Source organism: Lissotriton vulgaris, chromosome 5 (assembly GCF_964263255.1).
Source record: "Lissotriton vulgaris chromosome 5, aLisVul1.2, whole genome shotgun sequence".
In the NCBI taxonomy this organism is placed as follows: domain Eukaryota; kingdom Metazoa; phylum Chordata; class Amphibia; order Caudata; family Salamandridae; genus Lissotriton; species Lissotriton vulgaris.
Window position 1 is genome coordinate 946,677,356 of NC_141693.1, and position 23,838 is coordinate 946,701,193.

Here is a 23,838-nt window from a genome sequence, read left to right on the forward strand (position 1 = left end):
GGAGTGACAATGCAGGGTCTCAAGGACCTTTGTGTGGGACAGGACACAGCCTATTCATGTGTAAGTGAGTCTGTGCCCAGTCACACCTGAGCTCCCATTGTGTGTGGCTACCTAGGAAGAATACACAAAGCATAACTGCCAACTATGCCCAGTCATATGACCAGAGTCAGGGTACAGGCACCAAATGGCTAAGGCAAACAAATTCCAATTTTCTAAAAGTGGCATTTTCAGAATTGTAATTTAAAATCCAACTTCATTATAAGTTAGGATCTTTAATTTGGAATCCAGACACACCAAACATGAACTGGTTATCTCTTCTCTTCCTATTTGGAAATTGCACTTATAAAAATGTAATAAGGCAATTCCAATGTTATCCTATGGAAGAGATAGGCCTTGAAGTAGCGAAAAATAATTTTGAGAGTTTTTCACTACCAGGACATGTAAAACTTGAACATACATATCCTACTATTTTAATACATCGAACCCTGCCCTCTGGGCTTTCCAGGGTCTTCCATAGGGGCGACATATGTATTAAGTGGAAGGTTTGTTCCTGGCAAAAGTGTTATTTTGCCAGGTTCAAATAGCAGTTGAAAACTGCACAAATAGGATCTGCATTGGCAGGCCTGAGATATGTTTAAAGGGCTACTTAAGTGTGTGGCACAATCAATATTGCAGGCCCACTTGTACCATTTAATTTACAGGCCCTGTGCACATATAGTGCCACTTTATATGGGACTGACAAGTAAATGAAATATGCCAATTGGTTATAAGCCAGTGTTATCATGTTTAAAGGAGAAAGCGCAAACACTTTAGCACTGGTTAGATGTGGTAAACTGCACCGAGCCCTAAGGCAAGCAGAAACGAATTCAGCACAAAATAGGAGGTTAAGGCAAAACGTTTGAGAATGACCTCACAGGAAGGGTCAAGTCCAACAACAGGAGTGCAAGCATGCTGAGAATTATCGTTTGGCACAACTGATCTGAGCATTCGAGATAAGGAGGACATACATTATAAAAAAAGATCATCATTCTTTGTCTGGAACCAAAGTCCTAATTTCCCAAACTGTGTTGCATTTCGGTAGTTGATTAACTCATATACTTTAATGGAAAGTCAGAGGTATGTAAAGCATCTCTTTTGTGTTTAACTGTATTTACAGTGCTAGGAAGCAGAGCCAACAGTTATAGGCTTTCAGTTGCTCTCCCAGTTCTTCTCTTTCAGATACTTCCACACACTAGAGCTTCCACTCCTGAATTGTTGGCATGGAGTGGTTGTTGAATCAACTGAAACACTGCTTCCGTAGGGTTTTGTAATGTCCTCCTGGAAAAGAAATGTCTATAAGAGCTGGTTGAGAGACACCAACCCCAAAGGACGCAGGAGATGTCAGGTTATTTCTAGGGATAGTGAGCTACTACACTTGATACATCAAAAACTACACGACAATCAGCACTGCTCTGAGGGACAAGAAAAGGTCACAAATTAGACAGGACCCTGAAATGTGAAGGAACATTCCAAAAAATTAAAAGTAGAGTCAGCAGTGCCACCAATATGGCATACTTCAACCCTACCAGGTAGACGGAGCTCACTGTGGACGTTAGCCCAGTGGGCTTAGTAGCTATTTTGGCACAACATCAGCATGATGAGGACAGACACATTGTCTCATATGCTGTTGCAGTCTGTCAAACTTCAAACTGTGATACTCCTGAGCAGAAAAGGAAAGCCTGGCAGTAGTCTGGGCATGCAAGCATTGTCACATTTTCACTTTTTGGAAGCATTTTGACACAATAACAAATCACAGGCACTGGTGAAAATTGTAAAGAACCTCTGAACAAAAATGTCCCAGACAATAAAGTGATTGGAAATCCATCCACGATAATATTTATAATCAATCCGTCATAAACTGGTGAAAGACAAGAACACCAGATTACACAACACCACTGAATCCAGAGGAAGAAAAGCAAGCCCTCACTTGCGGGAATATCTAAACTTTGTAATGAACCCGCTATACCACTATCACTATCATTAAACATGATTGAAGAAACCACGGACACTGATTCCACCTTGAGAGAAGTGAAAAAACAAATTTGACAAGAACAATGGGTCACCTGGAAGGAAACTCAGTAGAAGAAGAAACAAACATGACTTAGCTGTATCCCAACAGGTGCACAAAGAACTAACTGTGACTCCTCACAGAATGATACTAAGAGACACCAGATAGAAGTGCCCGACCACTCCAGACAAGGGTCATCAACCTTGCACCTGAAGGACAGAGTGGAATAGTGGCAACAAAGAGAGCACTGTGAGAGTGCCTATGGTAACCAGGAATCAATCTGTTATTAGAGGATACCATCCAAAAGTTCACCTATGTCAAGTGGTAAGCGAGACATCATAACCATGCCACTCTAAATGTCCCCGATCCTGGCAGATTAATGGTACACCCTCGCAATAAACATTTTTCCTGAGCATTTGCATTGAGCAAGTACATCCTAGTAGTGACAGATGAATACTGAAAATTTCCCATTACGAAACAGGTCTCTTCAACCTATGCACAGACAGCAATTTCAAAAGTGGATGAGATTTTCGTACAATGTGGCATTCCCGAAATAGTCAAAACAGACAATAGACCTCCGTTGAATGGACAAGATTTCACAGATTTTGCCACATGCATCAAATTCACACACAGAAAGATCACATCTAACTAGCGACAAGCCAACATCATGGTGGAGGAATTCATGAGGACCATAAGTACAAACTGTACACCAAGCGGAACAGGAACACAAACGACTACAGAAAATACTCAACAAATACTCAACGCTGTTGTTAAGAGCATGCAGGAAAGACAGCACCAGGGGATAATGTTCATGATACTCACATATGCTCGAGAAATTCAGACCAGAACACCCATCTGGAAATCACCATCTGAACCAAGAGCGCATGCAGAAGTCCCATGACTTAAATACTATCCATGGACATGAGCAAATGAGAAGATGAAAGAATATGTGAACGCACAAAGAGGAGCAAAGGAATCCAGCATTCAAATAGGCGAAGCATTGGTAAAACATCACAAACCAAAAAGACAGACGCAAGGTTGGAACTCTGCTCTATGCAAGTATTCCAAAAGAATGGGGCAATGGTCAACGCTATTAATAGCAATAAGCGAATAACCTGGACATATCTCACCTTAGACCATACTTTGAGATCAACCGTGACAAAAGGGAGAGACTCAGACCAACCTTGATCCGACATGGTGTACTGAATGGGAGAGTGAAGACAAAATCATTCAGAAAACACTGCAGGCACCTCCGGTTGTCGAGACAACCCCCAGTAAGCATAATTCAAAGAGGTCGATTGGGAGGCCCAAGAGACTACTTGAGGAAATGTTCTTGTGTTTTCTCTGCTGAGTGGGGAGAAGTAATAACCTCCTGGAAAAGACATGACTGTAGGAGCAAGTCAGCAATTTAGCTATCCAACAGGAACTGCTCAGATAGTAACTTGCAGCAAGAAGCAGAGGAAGTATGAGGGAACTCTCGGAAGGATATGCTTGAAGGTCAGGGCCGGACTGGGACCCAAAACCGGCCCTGGCAAAGTGCTTGGCCAGCCCCCCAGGTGTTTGGGGGTGCGGCCGAGCTGTTTAGCAGGGCCGGTTTCTATTGATTTTGTTACAGCGACCGATATTGCAGCTATGCTGCAAAAACAGCCCTGTAACAACCCTGGCGGCCCACCAGGGAAATGGCTGGTGCCCGCTACGGCCCTGTTGAAGGTGGACTTGTGGAGGATAGCTCCAAATGGGTAGGTCCTCTGTAATTAGTTAGCACATCAGTCAGTAGTAATAAAGAAAATTAAGCCTATATTCCTGAATTCAACTCTTCTATGAGGAGTTCCTGCTGACATGAGCTCTTCGGGGCAAGCAGAACACAGGTTCTTTGCAACAATTACATATTTTCCCCTCTTCTCATGTGCATGCTGTGAACATGAAGTTTAAAGTCTGTCTTTTAATAAAAGTATATAGATGAACATGGTTAATTATTAAACTCTTTGTGTCAATTAGTTCAAAATGCTTGCACATTTCACAATATTTGAATGTTTGCCTTACTTGAATATACCAGTGGTGTAGTGATTTTTAGCACTTTGTCTAAAATACACATTTTATTTCCTGATATTTGTGTCTGTTTTATTATAACACATGTTTTCGTTGACATAGGTGCATAGTTTGGACTGGGGATGATCGAGTCTTCTTCTTCAACCCTCAAATGCAGCTGTCCGTGTGGGAGAAACCTGTGGATTTGAAGAACCGGGGCGATATTATCAAAATGATTGAAGACCCACCCCATAAGCGCAAGCTGGAAGCTTCAGCATGTAACTAAATACTGTGATTATTTCAGTCTATTTCCAACATTATTCTCCCTGCATCATTCCCACTTTGTAGTGACATTGTGATTTCTGTTTTAATTAAGATTTTCACTCTACATGTTCTGTGGTGTGTTACATTGAAGGATTTGGATGTGCACAAACATCAGATACAATGGTCAAACGTTTTCATGCTGCGCCTTCCCCAGCATACAAAAAAGTCATGGGGTGGGGGGGGGGGCTAGAAATGTTCACAATTGTTCTGTTTAAATATGCCTAGGCCTATTTAACCACATGGCTGCTAGGCGTTTTCCCGTCCTGCGCTAAAAAATGTAAAACACCATAAATCATGACGAGCTGGCCTTGTCATCCGCGCACGGCAGGTAAGCGCCATGACGAGCCCAGCTCGTCATTAGCTTCGAAGGGGTTAAACATTACAGTTATGTTAAAACTTGTAAAGATGCAATCAAATACATGACTACCAAACATACAATTCTGGCTAGCTAGGCCGTACTAATTTGTAAAAGTATCCAAGGTGTGATTATCCGAAAAAGGGGCTGGGAGGTTTGAAGAATATTTGGGGTCCCTTCCCTTTTGACACACACTCCCAGACAGGTTTAACTGACAACATATGTTAGTAATGTCCCATTACAGAGTATCTTACAGCTGATCATTTGTTTTCAGCTTAAAACAAAGCACTTCTGTCAACAAGATGCTTCTTTTAACCAGCCCCTGCCCTCGTCCTCCCCTATAAGTTAAGGCCCCCCCTATGGGGCCCCACACCCCACTTTGAAGACCCCTGGTTTAATAATACGTTTCACGTCAGATTTGGTTTTGCAGCTCACAATGTTGGCGCAAATTCTTGGGTAAAGTTAGATAAAGACATAAGGCATCTCACCCCTCCTTGTTATTTGTGAAGATATGTATCAGTGGTTTGTGACTACTACTGTGGCAAAAGTAATTGCTAGAATAGGGACGCTGGAAAGGGTTCTGGCAGTATTAGTTTGAGGAAGCTAAAGACACACAATTGATAGACAGAATGCAGAACAAATCAAAACATTCACCCCCAGTCAAGAGAGCTGGGTTAAATCCATCATTTGTTTGCTCACCAGGCAGTATTTGTTTGCACAGTGGATGCTTTCCATGAGCGACCTTTGCCTATGTGAATGCCAGCTGCCAGAAATGGGCTGCACAAGGAGTGGGCAACACACTCCCTGATGTCCCGTCACACAGGGGCGCTTTTACATTACTTGCCCAAGCCATGGGGTTTCCCTTGCAGAGACATTCACAATGGTTTCCGGGTAAAATTACTGCATCATTGGTATTAATATGAGATAACTGTGCAAATCCTTGATAATGTCCTTTTCACACTGTGATTAATTAGTATATCAAACGCCGATAAAAAAAACTATTAGGGCACATCCCAGCACCTTGGAAAAAAGGGTTTTGTTTGCGATATGTTGCTTGAGACATCTAGGGGCATATTACCAAGCAATAGCGATAATTATCGCTATTGCTTGGTTAGAGACAAAAATTTACCGCTGAGCTGCAGTGATTTTTTACCGCAAATAAACCTTGGTATTACCAAGGTTTATCGCAAATGCGATAAAAATCGCCGCAATGCATGAATATCACTGAAAAGTCAGCGATATTCATGCATTACCGAGCTAATGCTCTTAGCCATGTTATCCACCTCCCATTGGATAACATAGCTAAGAACTGCTCAGGGCAGGTGTTAGCTTTTGGAGATATTCGCGCTTAGCGCGAATATCTCCAAAAGTTGGTAATAGGAGATAGCGATGTTAGCGACTGTTTTCAGTCGCTAACATCTTGGCAAGCCCACTTTGCATGTCATTAGTGATAAATATCACTGACATGCAAAGTGGGGCCCAAGATGGTCGCTATCTCCTACTAGCTGTCGCTAACTGGTGTTAGCGACAGCTAGGTAATAGGGAGATAATTTTATCTCAGCCCTCTTGGCTTTTAAAGCCAAAAAAGCGGAGATAAACCCCCTTGATAATATGCCCCCTAGTCTTTGGTTTCTATGAAAACAAATTAACAATATAACAATTTGTAGGATGTTTGCCCGCAATATGTTGTTCCGGTAGTTGTTACTACAACGTGAATTGTCACAGTGCAATCATTATGACAACTTTACTTTTTCTGTGTCCTTTCTGTATTTGTCAAAGACCTATTGAAATACCTCGAGCATTAGATTCCAATTTACAAATGTGCGGTACACAGATGTGCTTTTAAACAAAGATTTATGGCCAGATTTCGATGAAGTTTGGACTCTGGAGACAAATCCTATTCCATTTTGTTATTTTGAAGACACTGCCAATTTAGTAGCTGCAGATGGGTGTTTATCACTCAAATGCAGTACACAATTAATTATTAAATGTTTAGAACATTGGCATAAATGCAGTTTTCCGGTAAAACGAGCAGTACAAATTGACAGAACTCTACTAACATAAATTATCCATGTTAAAGATTGATTTAAAATATTTATTTTTACTTTCATAGACATTTATTGAACTTTACTCAAACTCTCATAAGAAATAATATTTTTAATGCCAGACACGTGCATACATGCTTCAACATTTCCTGAAAATAGATATTTTTCACAATAGAACCATAGGAAAATTACAGTTTAACGGTTCAGCAAAGACAAATCCTGGCTGCATCCCTTGTTGAGATGGTGTTACAGGTTGATCACATACGATCCACTACTATTTACCAAAGTGGTCAGTCTGGTCTAGCAAACATAACCTGTGATATATGCCTGTGATTGGGTCTGGCCCCCTAACAAGTACCACAGCCACAAGCCGTAATGCCAGTCATATTAATGTTTTCAATTTGACAACACAAATCATAAAAGTACAGATTTAATTAAAAACGACTTTTCATATCATTTTAAGAATCATAAATTAGCATGATACACACCAGCTAAGAAACATGTAATATACTACCATCCATAAGGATTCTCTAAAAACTGCATATATAATCATGCTGACTTAGCTTGTTTGAATTTCAAGGGTAAAAGAAGGGGACGAATATACTTGCGTGGTAAACTTGCCTACCTTGGACAGATAAGAGTGATTTGTAAAGTGTCTGGTGCAGCAACCATATCACATGAACAGGTTGGGAAATCAGATGGTCTATGCCACCCCTTTAGGAGTTGAGGAAACCTGTTTAAGAGAAACTATGTTAAAAATCTAATGTGCCTAACTGGAATGTCTATCATAAGATACATATCAAGTTTACTCGGGGTGAGGGACACCATCCTATGATAGATATATCACTACCACGTTTCCCAAGCTCTTTTATTTAATTTTTTTGATTTGCTCAGCCAGCCAACACATGTTTTGACATCTCAAATGTTCCCAACGACTTCCTCAGGGCTGGAAAATAACATAAGTAATATTTGCAGTGTGCTACACACCACATATATCCATTTCATGTGTTTACCTTTGTGGAAACCCCAACATCCCTTAACAATAAATTCATCCATTTTCAGGTGAAGATCACTATTTAACATCAATTATGGTCTCAATAAAACATAGTATTATAATGCACTCCAATGGTTATATATTGCCCTGCACAAAAACATATAGTCACCAAATTACAAAATCAAATGTCATAAATTATCAGGAGGTACGTGGTGCACTGAACGCAGATCTCTCCTAGTCATAACAGAAGACTAGACACACCTACCCATGGACTATGTATCAGCTATATGTTCAAATCCCTAATGTAAGCATACCTGTCTTTCTGGAACTATCCTTGTCTGTATCCAAATGGTAAATAAGTCACTCCACATCAGCATTATTGTTATAACCGGTGTAAATCCAAATAGTTATGGCCATATCCCATAACATCAAACAGAAACTATTCTACCTCCACGCTGGTTCTACTTTCGTCCCGGCACACGACTAAAAGTATATTTAATTTAATGAACCTCAGATTTCTTATGTTCCTTGTAACAAAATCAAAATGTACTTTTTACAATCTCCATCATTGATTTCTATGGCTCATAATATTGATCAAATATAAAGCAGTTGATCTCACCTCATAATCTTACATCCATATGTTTATGACCTTCTTTCTGAATATCATTCCTGAAGTATTTTATTTGTCACTGTTATCATGCATCCAAATTCACGTGGCCCGAGTAACTAACACCTATAATACAATTAAATATCTCCACGTTAGAAACCTCAATGTCATAAATGCCACTATCTTGCCCCCAATACTCGGCTCCTTGGAGTCCTCAATCGTTATCCCATACTTCTCACCTTGCACGAGGATGCCACTATCAGTACCGGAGCCCCCGTGTGTATCGCCGAGAACGGCTTTCGTATACCGAAAATGAGTTTCGGATACCGTTTATAATCAGTCACTCCTTTTTTTTGACCGTAGGAAGCATGCTTCAGTATGTATCGAAGACGGGCACCATCTTGAAAGAGTATTAGTTGCCCTAAATACTTAAAAATGCTCATTGTCGCATACGTCATGTTTTATGCTTTGGTCCAAAATTCCTCCTGGTACACACTAATGTGCTCAATTTTAGTAGGTATTTTTTAAATTAATGTGGAACGTATTAAACAGCCCCCTCCAGTCGATGTCATCCACCATAGGTTTCTGTGCTAACATTCTCTACAACACCAATGTGCTAATATTCTCTACAAAACTGATGAGGATGTGCCTACATTCTAACTTTAAGTGTATTCCTTGGACGTCTCAACATTTGCCAAGTAATGTGTATACGTGATTTCATTGTTGCACATGAATTAATGGAACCGCTTTCACCTTTAGAAAAAGGGGAATATATCTGAATGATGTTGTGAATATATATATATATATATATATATATATATATATATATATATATATATATATATATATATATATATATATATATATATATATATATATATATATATATATATTATCGTTCTTCACCAAAACAGCTTCTCAGCAAGCAGATGAACACGCGGACCCAGAAAGTTCTTTGTGCAAAATGTATTTTTCAAACAAACCCGCACCAAAGCCGCCATGACGCGTTTCGGTCCCGCCTGGACCTTGATCACATGATATATATATAATTTTTTCCACAATTTAATTACCTACTGGCAGTCGCCAGTAGGTATATATAGTTAGGATTTTTTTCCTATGGGATTTCTGAAAATTCTATGTCAAATAACATTGGCGTTTGTGGACAGAATTGGCTGAAATCTTCAGGAAAATGGCACATTTTGTTTCTGAGCAGCCTCTGAAAATTTGGGGGGGTTTAGTCTAGGGGGGGCCGAGAAAAAATGGGGGTCCCAAAATGCATTTTTCCCATTTATTTTTCCATAGGGCGGTTGGAATCACTTTTAGCTCGAACGGCTGAATGGATTTACACGAAACTTGGCAAAATTGTAGATATGGTTTGCCCGACGTGCCTTTGCTATGTCTCAATATATGTGCTCCAGTGGATTTTGAGAAATTAACGTTTTAAAAAACAGATATATCTGTGACAGCGCTCCGGTTAGCGCCCCGGTTCGCGTACCTGACGCGTAACGGAACTTCGCGAGGAGAAGCGGATTGGCTCCCCGGTGACTGTCAACATTCTAAACAGTCCGGAGCGGCCACCATCTTGTGTCTCAGTAGAGTACATCCTCCCTGACCCCCTAGGTTTGATGAGGGGGCTTTAAAAGTGCCCCGCGGGGCAAAAAAAAAAAAAATTATTATCGTTTTTTTTTTGCGGGGGGAGCGCCCGGTACGCGCACCGGGAAGCGGTCCGGGGAGTGTAATATATGGAAAAAAGAATGAAAGAATGTTCAAATATTGTATGTTTATTGATTGTTCTTTTTGTTGTATTTTTTTTTATTTTTTTTATTTAAGTACCAACATGTAGGTACCAATGCAGAGTCTAAAAATAAATATACACCGTTTTCTTTGTAGATATCTTGCATGTTGTTTCAGAAGTTATTGTGGTATATGGAATTCATAGCATAGTCTGTGAGGAAAGCAAAAAGAACATGGAGGCAGGAGATGATAAAGAGATGTTAAATACACATTGGAGATAATATAGTGGGAGAAAGGAAGTAACTATGAGCAACCTTACTATGTAACACAAAAAAAGTTGCACAGTATATTTTAAGTCTCAGTTTATATTTTATCTTTTTGGGTACTATTTCATAATTTTCATAATAAAAAGAATAATGTCTCAAACAATTTTAACTTTTAAAATTTAAATTTATTGTTCTGATTTTTCAAAATCTAGGAGAATTTGTAACATTAAATCATCAGGAATGTCCTCCTTTTCATTCCACACATTCACATTCTTAAGCACATTTTAATAATTCTTGGTCTACTGATTCATCCATAAAGTCTAGTTCTTCTTTTTCTACGTTTGGATTGCTTTCAATCTTAATTTCAAATGAAATTGTATTTTCTTTTGGCTGTGCTTCCATTTTCTTGCTGTAAATTGCATAAAAAAATATATCAGTGGAGATAGGGCACTGTTGGGTTTAAGTTCAGACAGGTGCTTGTGAGTTTTTAACAGTGAAGTAATCTTTGGGCAATGCATGGTTTCAGGCAGGAAGTAGAACTATTAAAAAGTGCCTGTGATGAAGCCTAAGTAAATTCATAATTATACCACAGAAGCCTAACTCAATCAATAATTTAAATAATTAAGTCTTTATCAATGACTAACTCTTATAGAGGGACAGTATGTAACTATCTGAAAATGTTTTCCTTATTTAATTTAAAGTGCATAACATCGTTCTCCTTTCAAATTTTTAAAATTATATATTACCTTTGAAAAAGAAGTTAAAGTTCACAGTCAAAATGCTCTTGAAATGTACTTCAGGAAGTAGTAGTCAAAATGGCTGTGTTTCTCTCTCTTTCTTTATATATATTCAGCTACATAACCAATCAAATGTCTTCAAATAATAGTAGAAAATGAAAGTAACATTTTAATTGGTTGTCAATTCTAACATTTCATATGTTTTTCTGTCATGTAATTTACCTCAGGATATTTAGTCAGTCCTATAGCATAATTTTCTCCATGGAATTCCATCAAATTTGGGTAAATGGTAGGGACTGCTATGTAGTAGGGCTTATTCTATATTTGATGAAAGTGTCTCCAGTGGGTTTTCTGTAAATTACTTTCCCACCTTTTTTTAGCGAGCGCTTACCGGTGCGCGCACCGGTACGCGTACCGGCAGCGTTACGGGAGTCCTCCATTTTGTGTATCGGTAGAATTGAGACACAAGATGGAGGGGAAACAATGTTCGGAATGGGTAGAAGGGGGCACGGTAGACAATTTGTGACCCTCTAGTTTTTTTTGAGGGGGGCTTAGAACGCTGATATATGCAAAAATAAAAAATAAATGAAAAATTTCGCGGGGGAGCGCCCGGTACGCGCACCGGTAAGCGAACCGGGGAGCGTACTTTGGTGAAAAATAGTGAAAAAAGTTAGAAAAAGATAAACGTTTAGAATGATCAGAGGTAGGGTAGCTCTGAAAAGAGCTATTGGGTTCTGTGGCTGATTTAGGTACCTACAAGTAGGTTCCAATGCACAGTTTTAAATTCAGGAGGAATATTCTATTCCCCTCATCTGAGAAGTGCACACCATCTCCTCTGTAGATGTCTTGCATGTTGTAACGCAAGTTATTGTTGTATATTGAACCCATTCTAAAGTCTCTCATGTAAGCAGAAAGAGATTTATTCACATGTTTCCGTGCTTTCTCAAATTGTGGACAAAATTGGTTGGACCAGTTCCATTTCTGTCTTTGGCATATATTGGAATATACCAAGGCAGTTTGGGGAAAAAGTGTCATCAATTGATGAAAGGTGTCCTTTAAAAGCATTTCCAGACCAACCCCAGTCATAGTCACAAAATCATTTCCACCACAGTGCACTATTAAGAGGTCAGGGTTTGGCAGATGCATAAAACAATTATAATAAAAACATATAAAATATATTTTTCATTTAAAAGAAGAATACATTTTACAGCTTTTGATATTTGCTAATAAAAAACCGTTGAAATTCACTGAAAAAAACCATAGGTTATAGACCATATATAGTTAGGAATTAGCATTTACAAAACCTTGAAAATTCACTGAAAAAAACATAGGTTATAGACCATATATAGTTAGGGATTAGCATTTACAAAACCTTATTTTACTCACACAAAACCATTGAAATTCGCATATATATTTAGTTGCACTAACTATATATCGCGCACCCGCAATCCACTGCGGATGATGTCACATATTACATCATTCATGACATGGTCAGTGACATCACTGATGACATCACTGATGACATCTCAAATGACATCACTGATGACATCACTGATGACATCTCATATGACATCACTGATGACATCACTGAAGACATTTCATTTGACATTACTGATCACATCACTGATGATATCATTTATGTGATAATACAATGAACCTCTTCAGACTCTAATATAACCTTAGATACAATCAGTGTAAAGAGACACTTACAGACTGTCACTCATCCATGGAGTTACTCACACACCTAGTCAGTCATGCAAAGAATCAATCACACCTCCATTTTCCTCAACTATACAGTTATACACACCTTACTTATTCAAACATATACTAACACATATTTACTCTCATATACAATCCCTGATACAAGCTCACAATGATCCATACAGCCACTCACACATTTACTGGCTCTTATGCACAGTTATTATTATATGTCAACTCTCACATGTACTGTGTTTTACATATGTACTTACTTTGACATGTAGCACTGAGATATCCATTCAATCACCAATACACTCATGCACACAGTCAACCGCCCATACAGCTGTTTCCACATGCACTTTTGAACCCATACATCTAGTGAATCAACTGCTCACACATCTATGCACAGAGTCATACACCTCCAAGCCACCCACACACACACTCAGTCTCCCATACAAATACTTGGGCAACCAATCAATAATCCATATAGTTACTAATATAGCTACTGATCAACACATGCAGCAGTTTATAGAACAACAGATATAAAGATGCACAAATTAAGACAGTTTAGTCACTAACCCATGCACTCAGTGAGACACATTTAATCACTCACTCATACAGTCAGTCATGCACCTACTAAATCCTTCATCCAGACACTTATACATTCACTCATTCTCCAATATGTAAGACATATTTTAACTTTACAGAAACATACAGTCACTGGATGTTGTCATCAGTGATGTCATCAGTGATGTCATTTGAGATGTCATCAGTGATGTCATCAGTGATGTCATTTGAGATGTCATCAGTGATGTCATCAGTGATGTCACTGACCATGTCATGAATGATGTAATATGTGACATCATCAGCAGTGGATTGCGGGTGCGCGATATATAGTTAGTGCAACTAACTATATATGCGAATTTCAATGGTTTTGTGTGAGTAAAATAAGGTTTTGTAAATGCTAATCCCTAACTATATATGGTCTATAACCTATGGTTTTTTCAGTGAATTTTCAAGGTTTTGTAAATGCTAATTCCTAACTATATATGGTCTATAACCTATGTTTTTTTCAGTGAATATATATATATATACATATGTGTTACTTCCAAACTTGCCCAGATATGAGGCCGCACTCCGTCACAGGTAAGTCACAAACTGTTTATTTCAGATACAGACAGCTTCTCTTCCCTAATAGTGTCCCCTGGCCTGACGCGTTTCAGGGAGTCCTTTCCCTTTCTTCAGAGGCCCGCAAGAGCAGTCTTCATTGCGTGCAGCTGCACTGTCCCCTGCATCCTTTTCAAGCTTCCATTTGCCTCGGATGTGCCTGTTGATTAATTCGCTGCTCAAATGCATGCTGGGACCTGCAGTTTCTTTGTGCAAATTTTCTACCCTCCAGTGGGTTAGATGCTCCAGCGGAATTCTGGGGACCAATGATGCCCTCCATTGGGCTCGAAAAAGACTATGGCTGTCTCTCAATCAAGAAACCTGCTTCGCCGATCACAGGGGGAAGGATCTCCTTCTGCGCAGACTATGCTGTTTTCAATAGCGGCGTGTTGCCTCCGCAGCCGGAACCGCCGCGTATGAATTACTTCCAAACTTGCCCAGATATGAGGCCGCACTCCATCACAGGTAAGTCACAAACTGTTTATTTCAGATACAGCCAACTTCTCTTCCCTAATAGTGTACCCCTGGCCTGACGTATTTCAGGGAGTCCTTTCCCTTTCTTCAGAGGCCCGCAAGAGCAGTCTTCATTGCGTGCAGCTACACTGTCCCCTGCATCCTTTTCAAGCCTCTGATGTGCCTTTTGATTAATTCGCTGCTCAAATGCATGCTGGGAAGTAATTCATCCAAACTTGTACAACAAAAATGAACATTACTCCCATGACCTGAAAATGGTGGTAGTCTGTCAATGTTGTGAAATCCCACATTGAAACACTCCATTGTCACATCCTCGAACCTTTAAGCATCTTTGGCAACTTTCTTGAACTTTCAAACAAATACATGCTAAGAATTAAAATGCCTGGCATGGTAAAAGTATTGTGGAGCAAGGTAGTATTGAGCAAATTTAATGGTAACTTAAACCTTGCATTTAACAGTATATATTTGACACAAACAAAAGCATGCTGTTACTATGCTATAACCAGCTTGGATCTCCACAATGTAGTGTTTTTTTTTTACTTGCACTGCAATGTAAGGTATATATCGTCAGTCATACCAAAGTGCAGAGCTTAGTAGCAGATTCCTTATCCAGACGTAGTCTTTTCAGAAAGTGTACACATTCTTTTTGTGCATCTGACTCCATTGCCATTTGGCTAATGTGCATGCTTAACTCAAATGTCTGCTACAATACTCCGTGTCCAGTCTGAGGCTGGAGTATACATTCCATTCTAGATCACATTTATGGAGTCCAAAGACCCCCATTCTGTTGTCATGGTTAATTACACAGGCAAGTCTTCAACAGCTACCAGATCACTTTGTGCATCTATTGCTAACCCTCAGGGCTGCTGCGTTTCCAGTCAAGTTATATGTGACATTTCTTGGATAGTAGTGTGCTTATTTGTGACATTTTCCCAGTCTCATGTGTGGCATTTTGAGTGACACTCTATTGCAAATGTAGCAAATGACTCAAGCAGTACAATGTCATCCACCAGTAGTCACTACACACAACCCGGTGCGAGCAACAGCATGTATTAGGCCCACTACGGGAGCATAGGTCCACAATCCCGTGCCCAAATTAGGAGAATGAAAATCTTTTTGCAGGAGGGCTTTCAGGGTGTGAGTTGAGCTAACCTAATATGTGTGACAAATTTCAGAGATTTAGAGTAGTGTACAACATATTGTCATATGAGTTAATTTGACCATAGGTGAGTGGCACTTGGCATGGTTAAACCTAAAATCATTTACGGGGGTTCATGCGTTACCACTTGTAGCAGCTGGTAGTGTATGTTGTGACTTCGAGGAAAAAGTTGTGTAACGGATTGCTCTTGGCAAATGTGTTTTTTGTCAGGCAAGACAAGTTCAGAATTGGAGGACTTGAGGTGTAGGAATTACTTGGTATTTGTAAATCCCACACAATTGTAGGTTCAATTCAGTTTTATGATTTTTGCCTAATGAATAGGATGTTTATATTCCAGTTCAGTTTTTTTGATTTAGCAACTAATCATGTGAAGCATTGATCTTTGTGGTTTCCTGTGGTAGAACAATAGTTTTAGTTTTCCGCTGGTAAATAATTAATATTTTATTTTATTCCATGAGGATATTAAATAAGTACAGAAACTGCCCTCAGCATATTTGTTGCACAGGAAAGCCTATATAGCACTAGCATGTACTGCAGACAGAAAAGGCTGAATAAATTGAAGATGCAAAATATAAACAGTATGACATATTACTGTATGGTTAATAAATCAGATCAAATAAAATTAATCTTTATTCTGATAAAATATCCACAGAAGAATTATACAGATAAAATTTAGCAAAGGATCTTGATAAAAATTATATATAAAATCCATCAAAATGATCTCATAACGTGGATAGTTAGATGTACTGGCGCAGGACACCAGATACCAGGCTAGGCGACAACTCAATGGTCACTAAATCAAAAGGTATTATCATTAACATCAGATGAGGGATAATTTATAAACTATCAAAGCAAGACTAGAAATAGACAAAGGGACAATCACGCCATAACCTGTTTTTGGATGTTCCATTGTGGCTTCCTCGGGAAAAAAAGGTGGCAGCAAACCGGGTAAGCTGATCTCTTGCAAATAGGCTGTTATTGAACAAGAGCTCACCTATTTAGTGAAATGTTCAAATTTGTATTGCTTTCTACTAAGATATGTTATATTCCTTTAAGGAACTCCAAAAGAGTGAAGTACTTATCAAGAATTGCAATCAATATATTTGTTATACTGCAAAGATCATAATGCGCTGGCATGGGCATACGAGATAAAGCACTTGAGATAATGACATTATGAAAGATGATGTGTGCAATAATTAACTGTGTGGCCCATAATCCAAAGCAAGGCTAGAAAAAGAGAAAGTGCTATTTAACCCAATAAATTAGCATATGATTTGTTGGTTTGATCATGTGTGTGTCCACTTCTGATGTGCTTGGATAGTATAAGTATGAGCTGTACTGAACAATAAGGTTATTTACTAGGACAGTTCTTTTGATATTTGCACACATCTTATGAACTTGTTATGATCTTAAACTTTGAAAATGTACAACATATTGTATTAACTATAAAATATTATTGGTCCCTGGTCTAATGATTATGCTGCTGTGGTTTAATTTTCCCTGTTGTGCCTGTACTTTGGATGGAATCCCGAGTATGATGGCAGCATTGTTCACTTCTATTTGGTTTCTATGTGTGGGTCTTGGAAAAATGTGTTTTCTTGCTGATGGGAGATGGAACGTTAAATTTATAATCCCTGCCAGTCATATACTGAGACAGCAAGTTGCTTCTGTTGGCCCTTTACACTTGAAGCCATGGTGGAAAATGAGGACCAAAAAAGAAAAAATATATATATATATATATTATTGGTATAGCATATATTAAATAGACATAATACTTTTTATTTTACCAAATAACAATCAGTTGCGTTCTGGAGTTGTCTTCTATAGATTTTCATCACCATTAATATACTGCAAAACTATCTTGGCTTTCCAGTGCCTACCTGAAAATGATATACATGAAGTGTATTCTTAGAGCCATTAATGTTTCTTACTGAATTGAATTTAGTCAAACATGTTACACATTTTATGCTAAATTTTGCAGAAGGTTCATTTGTCACCTCTTACACCTGGCATACAATTTCTAGATCTTTTCGTGAACCAAGATTTTATGGATTCACATAATACATTTTCAGGACTATAAGTATTGCTCACTGTTTTAAAATGTCTCTGTAACAAGCCAAGTCACCTCGGAAAAGATTCATGCCGTAATATAAACACAATTTCTTTAAATGTTCAAGGCATTTTGTTGTTCAATGTAAGAACATTTGTATTTTTATTTGACCACAGTGGAGCACAGTCCTGGGACTGACCATGCCAGTGTAGATGGCCTTGCTTACACTGGAGATGATGATAATTGCCATGGTATCAGCTCATTTGCTGTTTAAATGGAGGGCAGCCATGAAAGAAAATGCCTCTTTTTGCATGATCACCCTAAATTTTGGACTTATGCTGTGGTCCTTTTTCCTCTGTGGACTGGGACTCTGCGATCCAGGTCCCAGTGCATGTACCCTTTTAAAAGTGTGTTTACTCCTAATTGGCAAATGTAACTTACCTATAAGTTCCTAGTATATGTTGCAAAGTGTACCAAGGGCTGGTAAATTAAATGTCACTTGTGGACTGCAGCACATATAATACCACCACTAAAGTGCCAAGGCAAAACATGATTACCCTGCTATGGCATGCCAACTGTGACCTGGCTGTGCAGGTATAAACTGCAGATTCAACTGGTCAAAACAAACCCCTTTTGACTGGCATAAAGCCTTCTTTTAAATATGAATAAGTCACTCTTAAGAAAGCCTTAAATGCATATTAGGTGTATGCTATTTAAAAGTAGACCATGTAAAAATGTAATATAAACATGCCCAAATGGTGACAATGCCATAAAATCTATTTTCACTATAGCAGGGTTAGCTGTTCCACAGAAAAGCATTTAGATGCATTATTGAATTTAATAATGTTATCTCTGCCTACAAACCAGATAGAAAGTTCATTCTAGGACATTTTTAAAGATTTATTACAAATCCAATTAATTGGTAAAGTCATATTGGTAACAAATATTTTACAAACGTACTTTAAAAAAATCACCTTTATTCTGCCTAATGTTTCAGAAGCCCATTTGCTTGAGTTCTTAACAGTTACAGAGGAGCTGAATAGCTCCCTAATGAGTGGTGAATTTGCTTCCAGAGCTGAGACAAAGGTCTTGGGTATGGGGAGGTGTGTTCTTCCAGTTTGAAAGTGGATTATTGGTAGGGGTAAGTTTGCACCTAATACTAGCAATAAGGCCACTAACACAGTGTAAGGTCCAGTAAAGAACTCAGTAAATTAGCACATTGCTCAACCCTTGGTAGCTGACAATGAGCAGTCAGACATACCTTAGGAGACAGAAGTGTAAAGCATTTTAAGACACCAATACATCAAATACGTAAGACACAACACACAATAAATATCCTACACCAATTCATAGAAATTGGAAATATTTTCATGAGCATATAGACACCAAAATGACAACCATCCAATGTAGGGAACTAGAGATATTATTTTTAATGGTTACCACTTTATACTTCTTAAAAACCTATAGCACCACTCTGGGACATCTGGCTGCTATTGACTGGGACAAAGTAAAAGTTTGAGGCTGACCGCGATTGAGCTCTGGTTGGATATGCTAAGCGGGAGGCCCCAGTCAAAATTTTACCTTTACACTTAGGAATTCTTCTGGAGCTTTTCGATCCAATGTCGCTCAACACTACACAGCAAACCGGATTCAGTGAGGGTTCGCCATGTAGACTTTCCATGACGGCCCATTCTATTCCTGGAAATCTGGAGCTCGGGAGCATTCAGCAGGACAAACCTGAAATTCTGGCCTGAAATCCGCTATTGAAGGTAGTCGGATTGTCTCTCGAAGTCGGGTCGGTCACCTCATGGAGATTTTTCATAAAAGTTCCCCAACATTCTCCAAGCTTCAGGAGGGATCTCCCGAAAGTCTCCTAGCAGGTACATATTGTCTGAAACACCATTCAAAGGCTATGGAATCTCCTACATGGCCCTTTGGATGTATGGAATACAATCCACATAATTCACATGGCCAAATCCTTTAAGGCCCACTGGACGCACTCCAGGGTGGGGACCATTGGAGGAGATAATGAAGGTGGGCTCTGTTAACTTGTAGCTTGTGGGGAGTCCACTTCTTAATCCTTCTTAAAGCAAGGCATTGTCCCCAGGGCTGTAGGACTAGACTGTAGAGCAGGCACAGTCATTCAGAATGCAGGCCTTTGGGTGCAGATCCAGAATCCAGCCGGGTAGTCTTTCTTTTACTTGTAGTTTCATGCAGCATATCTGAGGCACTATGCAGCTCTCACGTGTACATATGTATTCAGTGTTCTGGGGTAACAAGTAGGGGGCTTCTCTGTCCAATGAGAGGCTCGGTGTCACACAAAAGCACGATAACATCCACCAAAGTGTGGCATCTTCTTGTCCCACAAAGCACTTCCCTTTCAAAATTCAACATGGATTAGAGGGGTAAGAGCTAGCTAAACCAACCCACAATTTGCTAATTTCCATTACTCTCTCCCCCTGATATCTTCAAATTCCTATCTTAAGTCTGCTATCTGACAGGGGCACAGAATGTGGGGGTAGGCACCTTTGGCATTCCTTACTGGTCTGCTCTCTCTTTGAGCTCAGTTTGATTTACCCAGGTCCCTTTGCAGGACCCATCCTCCTCACCTTCAGAGCTCTCTCCATCAGATAACATCTGCTCCAGCCAGGCCACCCATCACCTAATCAGAACAGCATGTCTAAGCCTATTAAGGCTGACCAATTAACAAAGACCACATGAAGGCTGGATTTTCTATAACTTTCTTCTGTACTAGTTATGATAAATTTAACAGGGGCAAGTTGTTGCATTTATCAATACCACTCTTTTAGGTTTCCAAATGATATTTACTCCTTTCCTTGCAATAGTTATATCAAAATAAAATAGCCTATGGAGCTAAGTATCTACAATGGGAAAAAATGAAATGGGCCATTTCTCCTTTTTCACCAGGACATAGAAATCATATTTTATAAGATCCCTGCTTATTGTTACATGGCCCTCCACACCTGTGACACCTAGGTGTGCCCTGGGGGGATGGGGGGTGCCTAATATGTAAAGTACAGTACATTATCACTTTTGAAGTCCCCATACCACCAAAGTTGAGTTTAAACACAATTTACTTTTAAAGACAACCTGCAAAGCCAGGCTGCTTCAAAATGACAGCAGGCACACCGCAGCAGACACATGCAACTGCAGGACAACTGCTGGTTCTTTAAACCTCCATGTCCTATTATATACTAGAGACTTCTAGGCAGGTTGCTCCCCCGGCCATATTATCTATTAGGGAATTATAGGTTCTATCATTGCCAATTGTAAGTGTCCCCTATTACATGTACATTTTTAAACATAGCACTGGCCCTTTGGCCTGGTTAACAGAGCCCAGGGTACACTCATAGTCAGTTACCACGAGTATCATTCAGCACAACATGGGGGTAAATAGGACAAAAAGGATGACTTTCTAACACTTCCTTGGACTGGATAGCTATCTGAGCTGTGCAGCGGAACTTAATTAACTGCAAAAGATGCCTACCCTGTCACTGGCAGATGTTAATTACACCTGTGGCTTGCCCTCTCTTTTGATTTCCTAGCCAGCCAGACTCCAATCCCAGTTGGTGAGGAGCTGCTCCCAGAACTGGTTTTGAGTGACCATTTAGGAGGGGGTTCTCATTTCTATGTTGGGCACAGAAGCTCTGAACAGGTGAAGAAATGTTCTCCAATGTTAGATTTTGTTAGAGAGGGGAAATCTTGAATTGTGTTCAGTAGGTTACACTAGAATTGCAACAAAAGGTAGTAGAGTTACCCGTGGGAACTTTCTCCAAATTGGTTGGGGAAGGGCCAGGAGTTTCCGCCACCCACAGGATAGTGCTAGGCAAAAAAGTTTAACCGGGATATATAAATGGTTACTCTGGGTACTTTTTTCAGAACATTCCTGGAGCTGAGGAAGGACTGCACCTGCTATTGAGACCTGTGAACAGGACCCTAAAGGTGGGACTTGCTTGCATTTGTACCCAGGACCAATAACGTAGACTGACCTCAATCTGCTGACTTCCAGTTAAACCACAGGAACAAAAACACTGCAAGAAGCCCACTTTTGTGATGGAGACCAGCTGACCAGTTTCCACTCGACCTGCCCTGGAACCTCTTTGTGGTTTCTATTGGAGAGAGTCATAACCCTCAAGTGGTGTTCGCCCAGGCCCTAGACCCTTCATTGAGGCTAGATTGAACTTTCCCTGTCCCCAAACTGCAAGAAGTGGAACTTTGGAAACATTTTACCAACTTTCTGTCAGGCAAACTGGTGGAGACGGGGACCGCTTGCGAAGCCAACGCCGTCAAATTGTCGGTCAGCCTCAACTTGCCAGCTTGCCCGACTGAAGGAGATCTGACTTCTAGGAAAGTTTCTAAGACTGAACACAGAGGGCTTTTCCAGGACCAATGCTGAGCAGCAGCTGATCTATGTTCAGTATCATTTTCTGTTGAAAAAGAATTTAATGTAGCTTAGTTTGCTGTGTGATATACTGAAAGTCATACCAGTTTCTTCATATGTATATGGTGTGGAAACATGGACGACATACTATTTAAATGTAACTAACTGTGCTGTTTGGGCACATTAGGACACTTTATTATCCTGCTAAAACCTACAAAATCTTTTATGAATATGATTAGTTGACCATATTATCTAAAGTTTTAACATTTATTTAAATAGTTTTGGGCAGCGAGAAATTCGCTCTAGAAAAAGGGATTTTTTCAACAAATATAAACAATAGATTTGATAGAAAATGCTGAATATAAATGATATGCAGGTCTGTCTATCAAAAGACTTTCATAGGTGCAGGAAGTATAAAACATCTTCTTCATTGGTTTTTGCAAGTTCTTAAGATTTTTGGGCAATTTTGGAACTTTAAGTGCCATTAAATTTGTTGACACATACTGCATAACTTGAAAAGTCCTTGACATTTTCAGACTAAGGGCCCTAGTTAGAGTTTGGGAGACACAATACTCTGTTACAAACATGATGCAGTACCCTGACCGCCAAACCCCTGGCATGACTATCTCATTTAGAGGCAGATGGATTTCAAGTTTTCTGTCGACTGAGTCCAATTTCGCTTCGTCAATGAAATACTCTTTCCAACAGCCCAAATGAGTAGTAGGCATTGGATTGTGGGCGTCATTAGGTTTTTGTTTTTCAGAAACAAACTACCTCTTTTGTAGTTTGGTTCTTGTTTCACCTGGCACTATTGGCGTGGGTCTCCCTTCCATTTTTTTCTGTTGCCTGCTGTGTTTTTGCTGTGTGTTGGACTCCGTTTCGCAGGTCTAGATACTTTGGGCACTTTGCCTCTGATGTTCAGTGCCAAAGTGCAAGCACTCTCTTTGTAAATTTTTGTTATGGATTAGTGATTCCATGATTGGCATATTTGATTTACTTGTCAGATCCTAGTATAGTGCACTGTGTGTGCCCAGGGCCTGTAAATCAAATGCTGCTAGTGGGCTGCAGCACTGATTGTGCCACCCACAGAAGCAGCCTGTAAAATGTAACTCTGGCCTGCCATTGCAGAGCCTGTGTGGAGTCTGGGACTCCCATGTCAACTTGGCATGTGCGCAGACTTGCTAGTCACTAAACGTTCCCTTTTCTACATATTTGTCACCCCTAAGGTAGACCCAAGGTACCCCTGTGTGCAGGGTGCATTGTATGTGAAAGGAAGGACATGCCCCAAAGTGTGTGACAGTCCTGATAGTGAATAACTGCAAATTTCGTTTTTCTTTATTGCAAGGCGACCTGTTCCCATAGGACAGAATGGGCAGTTTGTTTATAACATCTAATAAACATAACTGATACTGGGAACAAGGTAGACAAATAAAGTTTAGTATGCCTGAACTCAGAATGTTAAAACGCATCTTTTAGTGAGGGTGATTTTTACATTCTGTGTTTAAAAATACCACTTTTAAAAAGTACATATGTTCTTGCCTAACCATCCACTGTGCCTCTGCTAGGTTTGTGTATTGCCTGCCTGGCTTTTGGATGACTGGGGCTGGAAAGGGGCAGCGGCTCCAGAAGTGTGATGAGTCGGACTGGGCTGAACAGACCTGGGCTGCATTTAGAGTAGGGGAAAGAGATTTCCTTTCACCTGAATGGGCCTAGCATGCCTTCAACAATGCTGTCTCCACCTTCTGCCAGGA

The 23,838-nt window shown here is 39.7% G+C and overlaps 1 protein-coding gene across 1 annotated transcript in view; it reads left to right on the plus strand.

The window, feature by feature from the left end:
* TCERG1L (transcription elongation regulator 1 like) overlaps positions 1–23,838 on the plus strand; it is a 1,282,749-nt gene that overhangs the window by 927,217 nt on the left and 331,694 nt on the right. Inside the window, exon 8 of the mRNA XM_086920244.1 lies at positions 4,199–4,353. Coding sequence (XP_086776370.1) covers positions 4,199–4,353 — 155 coding nt within the window. The remainder of the gene's footprint in view (positions 1–4,198; positions 4,354–23,838) is intronic.